At 43.0% G+C, this 12,777-nt stretch overlaps 1 protein-coding gene across 6 annotated transcripts in view; it reads right to left on the bottom strand.

Moving 5' to 3' along the window:
* The window catches only part of LG03H5orf24 (linkage group 03 C5orf24 homolog), a 97,210-nt gene that overhangs the window by 25,187 nt on the left and 59,246 nt on the right, over positions 1 to 12,777 (bottom strand). For 5 of the 6 annotated variants that reach the window (XM_073620809.1, XM_073620808.1, XM_073620806.1 and 2 more), the window contains one exon: positions 379 to 626. In XM_073620809.1, coding sequence (XP_073476910.1) covers positions 379 to 477 — 99 coding nt within the window. In that variant the 5' untranslated portion in view covers positions 478 to 626. The remainder of the gene's footprint in view (positions 1 to 378; positions 627 to 12,777) is intronic. The other variant, XM_073620810.1, reaches the window with a different exon arrangement.

Here is a 12,777-nt window from a genome sequence, read left to right as displayed (position 1 = left end):
ATATTGACTTGGCCTCAAATTCACCAGATCTCAATCCAATTGAGCAACTTTGTGATGTGCTAGAAAAACAAGTTCAATCCATGGAGGCCCCATCTTGCAATTTAGAGGTTTTAAAGGATCTGTTACCGATAACTTTAATAGCTTGGTGCCAGGTACCACAGCGCACCTTAAGAGGTCCATGGTGGCATCCATGCCTTGACAGATGAGGTGGGTGGTCATAAAGTTATGGCTGATTGGTGTTATGTATGAAACCACAATGTATCCTATTTAAAACAAGAGTATAACATAAAGCTTTCATCTACTTTAAAATAACTGAAGAGAATACAAATATTGGACATTGTTATCACAAAAAACTGATCACTCTTATTGGAAACCTGCCTTGATATTTTGTGCATCCAGAACAAATGGATCGGAAACACCCGTGCAGGTAAAGGATTCACGTACATGCATTCCAGGCAGATCCTGACGTCTGAACATGACAATGCTGGTCGACTTATACTTAGAAGAAAGTCACAATATTGTACACGTCTACTAATTGTTCTTCTAGTTAGGTGCCATCAGTGACTGGCCACATACAGTGCATAAGGGCAGCTGCCTTGCAGCTTATTAAATTGAAGTTCTTCCACCTACAAGGGAAGAAAAGGAAAATTAATTATTGTAAAATGTTTACAAAGATATCTACATAAGGATGGCATTTATGATGCATATATTCAACTTAGAACACTGAAATAATGTTTTGTCAAACAAAATAATATAAAAAAAATAACTATAGTAAAGCCCAATTCCAGGCTGCCATGCAGGTCTAACTGCAATAATCGTTTTCAAACTGAATCTGTCCCACACAGTGCTTCTTCCCAGTAAGATATTCTCCATCTTCTGGCTTGCACGAGTCCTGACATCCCTCAACCCAGAGGATTTCCTACATACTGCGAATGCAGGCCTGCATGAGTCACCACCCAGCAGGTGTAACCATGAACCTTTCATTCCCAGTGTACTCGTACAGAAAGCAGCACCGATGTCAAGAACCTAAAGAAGAGTTGAAGAGGACACTGCATGGTCAAATGACTGGCCTAAAGAAAAAGTTTGTATTAAAACTAAAATTTGCTGTTGGGGGCCACAATGGGAGGGGGGGGACAACTTGTAGGAGCAGTGATTTAATGCCTATGGGCTTTTCCCCTCTTTCCTCCATAGTCCACGGAAAACACCTGTCAAGGGGCAAGCTGGAGGCTTGGCACGCCTGTCAATACCCTGCATGGTTATGCCCATCTGTGAAAGACTACGCGTGCATATCTGATAGAAATAGGCCAGTGCACGCTTGTTGGTGGCACATGCCTGTGCGCACTGATGCACGCTACGTGAGATAGATCTTGGCGGATTCTGGCCTTTATAAGGATGACAGTTGCTCACAGACTTTGGGAACTGGTCTTTAGCTCCCTGTTGCCTTTTGAAAAAAATAAGAAATAGTGAAGTGCTAGCTCTCTAATAGTGATAAGATATGTGTAAGGGTATTATAAATGCAAACAACTGATGCTGATATGAATATATAACATAGAAATTAACATTTGCAACAGTGGTGGAAACCTCCAATACCAACATTGAATTAATTTTGAAAAGTTATAAAACCCAGGTTTTATCTGGCAGCTCAGCCAGATCTTAGTTCTTGGACTGTGGCTCCATGATAATGGCAACCGCAGGCTGGAATTGACTATTGTTTATTAAACACAATGGACCCTAGGAAATATGGGCACCATAGGCTTTTAAAAAATAGCACCTGCAAAATATACAATTATTGCATATTTTATAAGGCAGTATGGTGGCGTCAAGGACTCTCACTCCTTGAAGAAGTCACATGAATAACGATGAAAGTTTTGTTTTGTGATGTCATTGCACCGTAGTAGGAAATTAATCCTGATCTCCCTAAGCCGAGCTAGATCTAGATGCCTGTTAAGGGGGCCATGCACCCCTAATGTCTCAAGTGTTCTACCCAAGTGCACTGGAGTAAGTGCACTAACAAATGTGAGTGTTACTTGATTGTCTTTAAATAAAACACTGATTTTATGCAGTTCAGCACTATGCTGTTTTTTTAATTCTTTAATCACTACCTGCATGAGGATTACTGCACAACCAGAAGCAAGTCTCCCTAGGACAGGAAGTCGCCTGCCACTGGATATATATACCCCTATACTTCCTAGGGGAAGGCGTATTTGGACCTGTAATAGGTCTGAATGTGAGGTGAGTGAATTTAATGGCCGATGGAGGGACACAAGTGGTTTCCCTACTAAGAACAAGTATTCACAGAACAGCATTCACTATAAGGACTTTGTTCACCCATATTGTTTTACTTTAAGAGTATTTGATACACAGTGTTACTACCAGGTGATGTCACTATCAATTTGGTTTATTGTTTTTACCTTATTGTCACAGGTTGTATGTGTTTATGCTACCACTTTACATATTTGCACTTTGCTATCAGTGAGTTAATCTATTTTGGACACTATTCTGTACTCCTGCGTTTGGACCTTTTGGCTGCCTTTGATACGGTTGACCACCCCCTCCTCCTCAAAAAACTTTACTCCTTTAGTCTTTGTGACTGTGCTTTTCGCTGTCTCTCATCCTACCTATTCCACCGCACCTTCAATGTAACTTGCAATTATACTTCCTCCACTCCTCTTCCTTTCTCCACTGGGGCCCCCAAAGTTCCGTTCTTGGACCTCTATTTTCAATCTACACCTCCTCCCTGGGTCAACCGACAGCTTCCCATGGCTTTCAATATAATTTCTATGCTGACGAAACCCAAATCTATCTCTCCACCCCTCAGCTAACTCCATCAGTCTCCTTATGCATTACTAACTTACTAACAGACATATCTGTCTGGATGTCACACCACTTCCTCAAACTCAACCTGTCCAAAACCAAGCTCATATTTCCTCCACCACGTGCCTCTTCCCCTGACTTCTCTGTCAAGAGCAATGGCATAACCATTCACCATCCCCGCATGCCAGGGTGCTAGGTGTTATCCTGGGCTCTAAACTCTCCTTTCAGCTCCATATCCAATCACTTTCCAAGGCATGCTGCCTTAACCTCCGCAACATCTCCAAAATATGCCCCTTCCTTATCAATGAAACCACAAAGCTCCTGATTCACTCCCTGGTTATCTCTTGCCTCGACTACTGCAACTCCCTCCTTCATTGGCTTACCTTTAAAATAGGCTATCCCTCCTTCAGTCCATCATGAATGCTGCTGCCAGACTCATCCACCCTACAAACCGCTCAGCACCTGCTACCCTTCTCTGCCAATCCCTCCATTGGCTTCCACTCACCCAACAAATTTTAATTAAAAATACTAATAACAACTTACAAAGCCATCCACAACTCTGCCCCCAGCTACATCACTAACCTAGTCTCAAAATACCAACCAAATAGTTTTCTCCGTTCCTCCCAAGACCTCATGCTCTCTAGCTTCCTCGTCACCTTGACCCGAGCCTCTCCCATCCTTTGGAATTCCCTATCCCAATCTGTTTGACTATCTCCAACTCTATCCACTTTTAGGCCATCCCTGAAAACTTTTCTCTACAGAGAAGCCTATCCTGCCCTCACCTAACAACTGTTCTTTTATTTTCTTCATCAACTCATCCCCCACAGTTATTACCTTTTGTATCACTTGAGCGTCCCTCTTAGATTGTAAGCTCTAACAAGCAGGGCCCTCTGATTCCTCCTGTATTGAATTGTATTGTAACTGTACTGTCTGTCCTGATGTTGTAAAGCGCTGCGCAAATGGTTGGTGCTATATAAATCCTGTATAATAATAATAATAATAATAATAATTCTGGTATTCAGGGTTTCCACCATTGTTGTAAATGTTCACTTCTATGTTGTATATTCACATCAGCTTCTTGCATTTATAACAGCCATACACATATCTTATCTTTATTAGAGGGCTAGCACTTCACTATTTCTTATTTTTTACATTTGGTTATATGTGGGAACACATGGGTGTAAAGCAGCAAGCCCCATCACATTTCTTATATGGTGCACTGGATTCTATTGAGTTAGCACATAGTAGCGTGGGGGACCAGACAGAATTTTTCCCTGTTGCCCTTGTTTCCTGTGTGCTTATGCTTCTGACTTTCAGTTACCGACCCGGCTGGCTACTGGACTACCCCTGCTTCTCTCCTGGCTCTGACCTCGGATCTGCCCCTGCCTGCTTCTTGTGTATGACCCCGGCCTGCTTCTTGACTTCGCTTCTGATCTCTCCTCTCCTGTCTACAGTGTTTCGACCCTGGCTTTCGTTCCTGACTGTCTCCTACTTGCTCTGCCTGCTGTGATCTGCCTTTTGTGATCAGCCTTCTGCCTCAAGACAACACCTATGGAACCCAAATTTTCATTTAGGGCAAAAACTGGCAAATTCCTCTGTTTTCTGATGCTCATGTCTAATTTAGTTCAAAAGCATCTTGTTTGGTATAAAATTAATCATAGAGAAGTGTGGCTCTTTTTTTTCCCTGTAGAATATTTATAAGCACCCCTTGATATGACTTCTGCCAAGGACTGAAAAGCTTAGACTTAGAGGCTAACAACACTGATTATTTATGTGTCAAAGGAAAATTTACTGAAGTTAATAAGTATAATAAGTACAGATGGGCCGAACGACCCTGTTTGGTTCTGTACCAGAACTTTCGAACATCGCAAAAGTTTGGAGTCGAACAACGAACCCCACTAAGGTCTATGAGACCCGAACTGTAAAAATCAAAAGTACCCATTTTGAAGTCTTATACGCAAGTTATTGGGCTTACAAAGGGTATGGGGATCCGGGTACTGCCCTGGGGAAGATGTATCAATGCAAAAAATATTTTTTTGAAAGATAATTTTTAAATGAGAAGTGATTTAACCGCTTGCTGACCAACTGCCGTCATTATACTGCAGCAGGTCGGCTTGTTCTGGCGAATCGTCGTAGCTGTGCGCCGGTCCCTTTAACAGCCATAATAGGTGTGCCCCTACGCCCACTGCAAAATGGGGGAGCTGATGCGTGTGGCCGGCAGCTGCGGTGTCCGCTGGCCACCCACGATCGCGCCACAGAGAGCCAGAACTAGGAAACTAGGATCTGTCAGTGTAAACAAACAGACCCCCATTCTGACAGGGAAGTTCTCTCTGTACTCCCAGTCAGTCTCCTCCCCCCACAGTTAGAAACACCTCCCTAGGAAACACTTAACCCCTTGATCATCTCCTAGTGTTATCCCCTTGGCTGCCAGTGTCATTTATACAGTAATCAGTGCATTTTTATAGCATTGATTGCTGTATAAATGTCAGTCCCAAAAAAGTGTCATAAGTGTCTGATCTGTCCGCCGCAATGTTGCAGCCCCACTAAAAATCGCCGATCATCGCCATTACTAGTAAAAAAAAATAATAATAAAAATGCCATAAATCTATCCCCTATTTTGTAGACGCTATAACTTTTGCGCAAACCAATCAATATACGCTTATTGTGACTTTTTTTTTTTACCAAAAATATGTAGAAGAATACATATTGTCCTAAACTGATGAAGAAATCTGTTTTTTTTATTTTTTATTTTTTGATTAATTATTTTAACAAATAGTAAAAAAAGTTTTTTTTTTCAAAATTGTCAGTCTTTTTTGTTTATAGCGCAAAAAAATAAAAACCACAGAGGTGATCAAATACCACCTAAAGAAAGCTCTATTTCTGGGAAAAAAAGGATGTCAATTTTGTTTGGGTACAGCATCGCACGACCACACAATTGTCAGTTAAAGCGACGCAGTGTTGTATCGCAAAAAATAACCTGGTCATTAAGGGGGAAAATCTTTTCCGGGGCCAAAGTGGTTAATGTTGCTTAACCACTTCAAAACAGTGCACTTTCAACCCCTTCCTGCCCAAGCCATTTTTCAGTACTGTCACACTTTGAATGACAATTGCGCAGTCATGCAACCCTGTACCCAAATGAAATTGTTATAATTTTTTTCCCCACAAATAGAGCTTTCTTTTGGTGGCATTTGATCACCTCTGCGGTTTTTATTTTTGCGCTATAAACAAAAGAAGAGTGACAAGTTTGAAAAAAACGCATTTTTTTACTTTTTGCTATAATAAATATCCAATTTTTTTTTTCAAAACAAATTTTTCCCTCAGTTTAGGCCGATATGTATTCTTCTACATATTTTTGGTAAAAAAAAATCACAATAAGCGTATATTGATTGGTTTGTGCAAAAGTTATAGCGTCTACAAAATAGGGGATAGATTTATAGCATTTTTATTATTTTTTTTTTTTTACTAGTAATGGCGGCGATCTGCGATTTTTATCATGACTGCGATATTGCGGCGGACATATCGGACACTTTTGACACATTTTTGGGACCATTCACATTTATACAGCGATCCGTGCTATAAAAATGCACTGATTACTGTATAAATGTGACTGGCAGGGAAGGGGTTAACACTAGGGAGTGATCGAGGGGTTAATTATGTTTCTTAGGGAGTGTTTCTAACTGTAGGTGGAGGGGACTCACAAGGGAAGGAGACCAATCGGTGTTCCTCTGTACTGGGAACACACCATCGGTCTCCTCTCCTCTGACAGAACGTGGATCTCCTCTCCTCTGACATCGCGGCCGCCGGGCACGCGCATCGGGTCCGAAGTGACACGGCAAGCGCACGTGAGTGCGTCGGCGGCGCGCCCCCTGGTGGGTCGGGCAGGCGAGGGTGTCATATGACGCCCTCCCAGAACGAGAGCCACGCCGCCTGGCTGTCATATGACAGCCGGCGGGTGGCAAGCGCTTAAAGTGAAACCATAAAAATGAAATATTCCATTAAATATAGTGCCTGGGGGTCTCCTTAGTCTGCCTGTAAAGAGGCGCATCTGTACCATGTATAGAACCTGCTACAGCAAAAATTAGATTTATCAAGGGGGAAAAAAAAAAAAAAATTTTCATGCAAACGTTCTTTATATTGTAAACAATGGCTTGGGGAGCCAATCTGTATGATGAGGCCACAATTTAGTGAACTTTGAACAAGATTAGAGACTTTTTGGATTGCAGAATTTGGATAGAAGTAATAGATGCAGAAAAATTTGGGTTTGGGTGTTGGTGGTGCCTTCACACTGTAACCCTATAGAGGTACTCTTGATGAAATCAAGAACTGGCGTTTCTGTAAAAAAATTGAAATCATATGCACCTGTCAAACAAGTGTGGGAAAAATTGGTTCTTGGGTTTTAGTTGTGCCCATCAAACCTATACCAAAAAGTTCTTCCAGAAAAAAAAAACACCCACAAAGCTAGGCAGCCTAGCAGAGATTCCACACCCCAAAAACACTTGAATCTGCGACATCGGCAGCATCAGGGGCCTGACAGCTGCTGCTAATTCAAGAATGATTCATTTTGATAAATGTCAGCCGGTCAAAACAGTCTGTGGACAGACACACTCTTTTATCTGTCACAAAACCTCAGGCAGCACTGAATGCCTATTCGGAAAGCACGCTGGATGCAGGGCAGCCCAGCAGCTCAGTTTCTTACTGGGCAAGTTCTGGTAAGGGGTCTATTCTCATTATATATAACAAATACTAAAGCGCTGATATGTTAAAACGTTGTGACCCAGTGTTAAAAAATACAATACAAAGTGCAGACAGTGCAAAAATAGAAACAGATGCTGAAAAAAATATATAGTTTTTGCAAAATCAAATGTGTATCAACAATCCAAAATAAAAAATAAAAATTATAAATATTAAATAAACGTAGGAAATACCCAAATGATTAAAAGCTGCTCTTTTGGGTAGGTGCTCTGATAACCACTCAAGATATTAATTATGAATATATATTAAAAGTGCGCTAATAATCAACTCCCTACTATCCAAATGTGTATCCATGAGAAACCAATAAAAATATGATTAATCGAGTCTTTTTGAAAGAGAAGAATGCAGCATGGAGGGAGGTGCGGTCTGAGCATGACGGAGTGAGAGGCGGAGCATCGCAGTGGCGCGCTCGAGCAGGAGATCGGGTTCGGCGGGCTGAGTGAGATACGCCAGGAGAACCACGAGCAGTTGCAGGGGCGAGTTTATGCCTGGAAGCAGACAAGAGAAGAGCGCAGGTCGGGCGGAGGCACCCAGATACCCGTCCATCACCAAGTACCTCACCGGAAAGACGGAGCCAGTCATGTCAGTGGAGGCCGGGGCCGTTTCACAGCGTGCTGCTCGGGCCGCTCTGAGACAGCAAGCGGCCATGGAGGAACCACCTACCCCGATCACCGTAAGTGTTTCAGCCGGGAACATCCGTACGGAGGTGGCAGAAACCGCAGAAACAAGCCCCCCAATCGTGCCCCGGACTGGGGCTGTTACAGAGACTCAGGTATGTTCTGTTAATAGGGGGGAAACTATTGTACTGGCTACTGATGGTGTACAGGACATTAGGAAGCTCATACAGGCGTTACCAACTAAAGAGGAATTACAAGTCCTATTGAGCGACCTAAAAGTTGCGGTGAGGGAAGAACTAAGTGAAGTAACTGCCAAATTAGAGGTGATGGACAAAAGAATGGGTGTCTGTGAGTCCTCTCAGTCCTCAGCAGACGCCCGAATAGAGTTACTGGAAAGGAAGTTTAAAACACAACATCAAAAACTGTTACAGTTGCAGTTACAAGCAGAGGAATTTGAGAACAGAAGCAGGAGAAATAATGTACGCATTAAAGGGATTCCAGAAACAATAAAACCACCCGAGCTGAGGAAAACAGTAACCGATGTCTTTAATAAATATTTAGGAAAGACAGCTGACAATCATATTGAGCTGGATCGTGTTCATAGGAGCCCAGCAGGGCCTATGCCAGAAATAGGACCCCCTAGAGATGTGCTTTGCCGGGTGCATTTTTTTAGGGTGAAGGAGGATATAATGAGAGCTGCATGGCAGAAAGGGGTGCTGGAAGTCGCAGGTCAGGGGGTCCAGGTGTTTCCAGACCTTAGCCGGCAGACGAAAAAAAGGAGAAGGTTACTGAGACCACTGTTGGATCAAATACGGGCAAAAGGTGCAACTTACAGATGGGGACACCCATTCTCAGTAATCATAAAAAAGGATGATCACACCTTTGCCCTGATGGCGCCAGAGCAACTACCGGACTTATTCAAGTTCCTAGGTTCTGAAATAGTGGAGATCCCTGATTGGATTGATATGACTACGGACAATGTCAGAGAGTATACCCAACAGAAATAACTGCGAGGGAGTAGGAATAGAGGAGAAGGAAATGGGGTCATGATTTAATGATGGACTTGCTTTTTGCTTTTTTCTTTTTTTTTTTTTTTTTTTTCTCTTTTTCTCTCTCTCTTTTTTTTTCCGTTTGTCATCTTGTAATTGACTCTTTACAACTGTGCGTTGTCCCGGACTTGATGGAAGGTTCGGGGGACACTCTCTCCCCCCCTGGGGGTGCCCATCGTGTTCCACCTCCCAAAAGGGGGAAGGGAGGGGAGGGGAAGAGGGAAAGTTTTCTCTTCTTTTCCTCTCGCTTTCTTTTTACCTGCGGGTTTCTTTATGTTTGTTTATGCATAATGGAAGGTGTTTTACCTGAGTGTGATACATTATAGGCAATACCAATGGAAGGCCCGTTACTGCTCCCATTTTTTTTTTTTTTTTTTTTTGTGTGTGTGTGTGTCACTGGGGTGGGTATAGTAAGTGAGTGAATTATTGTTGTGTTTTGGTGAGAAATACGTTATGGGAATTTAGAAGCACAGGATGTCCTTTGATGGAATGTTTTTTTTTTTTTTGTAAAGGTAATAAGGATTTGCTGTATTATGGACACAAAGCACGGGGGTTTGGGTGGTTACACATGCTACACTGGTTGTACACGCGTAAGAAAGGGGGGGGTATAAATGGGGGTAGGGAAGGGGGGGGGTGGGGGGGAGGGGTTAGAAGGGAGGGAGGGGGGAGGGAGAAGGGGGAGGGACATAATGACACTAAATAATATGTTTTTTATTAGTACACAAATTTTTACACCAATGGATAGGGGTCCTTAGGGCCCCCTAAGAATTAGAGGGAGCGGAGAAGGCGATGGACACAAGAATTTTGTAGTTGCTGCATTGTTTTCAGGGTTTTTTTTTTTTTTTTTTTTTTATCTCCTCTCCCCTGGCCCCCCCCCCCTGCTCTCCAAATACCCCGGTCTTACCGGGGATGGTGGGGGGGGCGCGGGGGGGGGGGAGGGGGATAGGGGTGAAGGGGGGTGAGGTATGGGTTATCTGGGAATAGGGGGCAGGGAAAGGGATGGACGGGGATGTGGGAGGAGGGGGAGGGAGGGGTTGGATGGGGTTATATGTTAACAAGCGGAATACAAGTATGGAAATGGAAACATAGATGTAAAAGGGTAACTGACTGGTAATATTACAGGTGTATTCTCCTGGGCTATCTCACTCTTAGTTATTACTAATGGGCGTGCTACTGTATTTTTCTGATATATAGATACTCAAACTTTTTAAAAAGTATGGAAATGGAAACATAGATGTAAAAGGGTAACTGACTGGTAATATTACAGGTGTACTCTCCTGGGCTATTTCACTCTTAGTTATTACCAATGGGCGTGCCACTGTATTTTTCTGATATACAGATACTCAAACTTTTTGTGCTCAGGGGCATCCCCCTACAATAGACGTCTCCCCTCTGAGTGGAGGACAAGTCGGAGGCGTTTACAAATTTGGTTTTTTTTTTTTTTTCCCTCCAAACGGCACCGAGGTTTCGCGCCGTTCGGATTGTGACCTCCAATTGGTACAAGGGGGGTCCTCCCTTTCTCCTTTTTTTTTTTTTTTTTTTTCTCTTCCCAGCTCTCTCTCCCTGGGATCCTGGTGGGGGGCCCCTCTCCTCGTAAATTCCAATAGACCGTAAAAGGAAAGGTAAAGAAAGAGGAAAATATGACTAGAATAAAATTCACCTCATATAACGTCAAGGGATTGAATATCCCGGAAAAACGGATTAGGTTACTTGCGGAGATGGGAAGGTTGGGGACGCAGATTGGCTTCCTTCAGGAGACACATTTTAGAAGGGACAGAATACCAAAACTCGGAAATCATAAATTCTTAACAGCTTATCACAGTACATCTCCGAGTTCTAAAACCAATGGAGTATCAATCATAGTCTCAAAACAGATCCCGTGGAAGGAATTGAAGGTAGTCACAGATGAGGAGGGTCGCCTTTTAATTGTAAAGGGACAAATTGGACTACAGAGGATCACACTGGTGAACCTGTATCTCCCAAATGAAGAACAGGTTAGCTACCTGGAGACCTGTCTACAAATGATATATCAACATAAGGAGGGCATTTTAGTGATAGGAGGCGACCTAAATTTAGTATTAGATCCGCTCCTGGATACGTCCAGGGGAGCCTCACATCTCTCTCTGACAAAAACACGAAGAATTAAGAAACTATTGAGTAATTTGCAAGTAATAGACACATGGAGGTCAATCCATGCCCAGGACAGGGACTATACGTTTTATTCATCAAAACACAAAACATATACGCGTATCGATTATGTTATGATATCACAGACAGTCATATCATCTTTGGTGAGTGCGGAAATAGGTTCATTTACCCTTTCAGACCACGCCCCGACAGATTGTACGTTGGATCTGGGGGAGGAAGAACGTCGGGAATGGCATTGGAAGATTAATGAAACGCTTTTAAAAGATATGGAGTATGAGCAAGAACTTAATCAGGAATTAGACTCCTTTTTCCAGATAAATGAGTCGAGTGAAGTCACCCCATTCTGTGTGTGGGAAACACACAAATGTGTGATGAGGGGAGTTTTGATATCGCTCGGGGCGCATAGGAAAAAGAAGTTTAACGCACAGATTGAGGAGCTGCTCGAAAAAATTAGGGTCGTAGAACTGAAACATAAAAAATCTCAAACACAGGCTTTAGAGGAGAAACTAGGTGGCCTTAGAGGAGACCTGAACTTGCTCCTCATCGAACAGGCTAAAGCTAAACTGAAACGGGGTAGGCGGACACTATACGAATTTGGGAATAAACCAAGTAGGATGCTGGCAAAGGCCCTTAAGGATGCCACCACACCACCCCATTTGACGGGTATTAAAACACAGCAGGGGGTGGCGGCGAAATCATCACAGGAGATGGCACAGATCTTTAAGGAATACTATGAGGGTCTGTACCAGCTGGATGGTCACCAGCCCCCACATAGGTGCAGAAACAAACAAGAGAGGGCAAAAGAATATTTGGGCAATTCAGAAATGCCAAGGTTAACGGAGGAGGTAGCAAGAGACTTAGATGCACCAATCTCAATAGAAGAATTTAAAAAAGCAATAAACCTTCTAAAAGTAGGGAAAGCCCCGGGCCCAGATGGGTATACTTTGACGTACTATAAATTTTTTGCTGAGAAATTGGCTCCGAGGTTTACAGCGGCTTTTAACTCCCTACGGGAAGGGCGGAAGATACCTAGAGAAACCTTGATGGCACACATAGCAGTAATTCCGAAGGAAGGAAAGGATCCATCTCAATGCTCTAGCTACCGGCCAATTGCGTTACTGAACGTGGACTTAAAAATTTTTTCTAAAATCCTGGCGTTAAGATTAGAAGAACATATCCCGGCACTAATTCATCCAGACCAGGTGGGATTTACGGCAGGAAGGGAAGGTAGGGAAAACACGCAAAGAGTAATAAATGCAATATATACTGCACAGAGCAGACAGGAACCCCTCGTACTGTTCTCAGCGGACGCAGAAAAAGCTTTCGATAGGGTTGATTGGATTTTTCTCAAAACAACCTTACAACATATCGGACTGGGTGAAGGAATGTTGAGCTGG

This window comes from Aquarana catesbeiana, linkage group LG03, assembly GCF_042186555.1.
Source record: "Aquarana catesbeiana isolate 2022-GZ linkage group LG03, ASM4218655v1, whole genome shotgun sequence".
In the NCBI taxonomy this organism is placed as follows: Eukaryota; Metazoa; Chordata; class Amphibia; order Anura; family Ranidae; genus Aquarana; species Aquarana catesbeiana.
The sequence above is the reverse complement of the archived record's forward strand: the minus strand, read 5'-3'. Positions and strand labels throughout refer to the sequence as shown.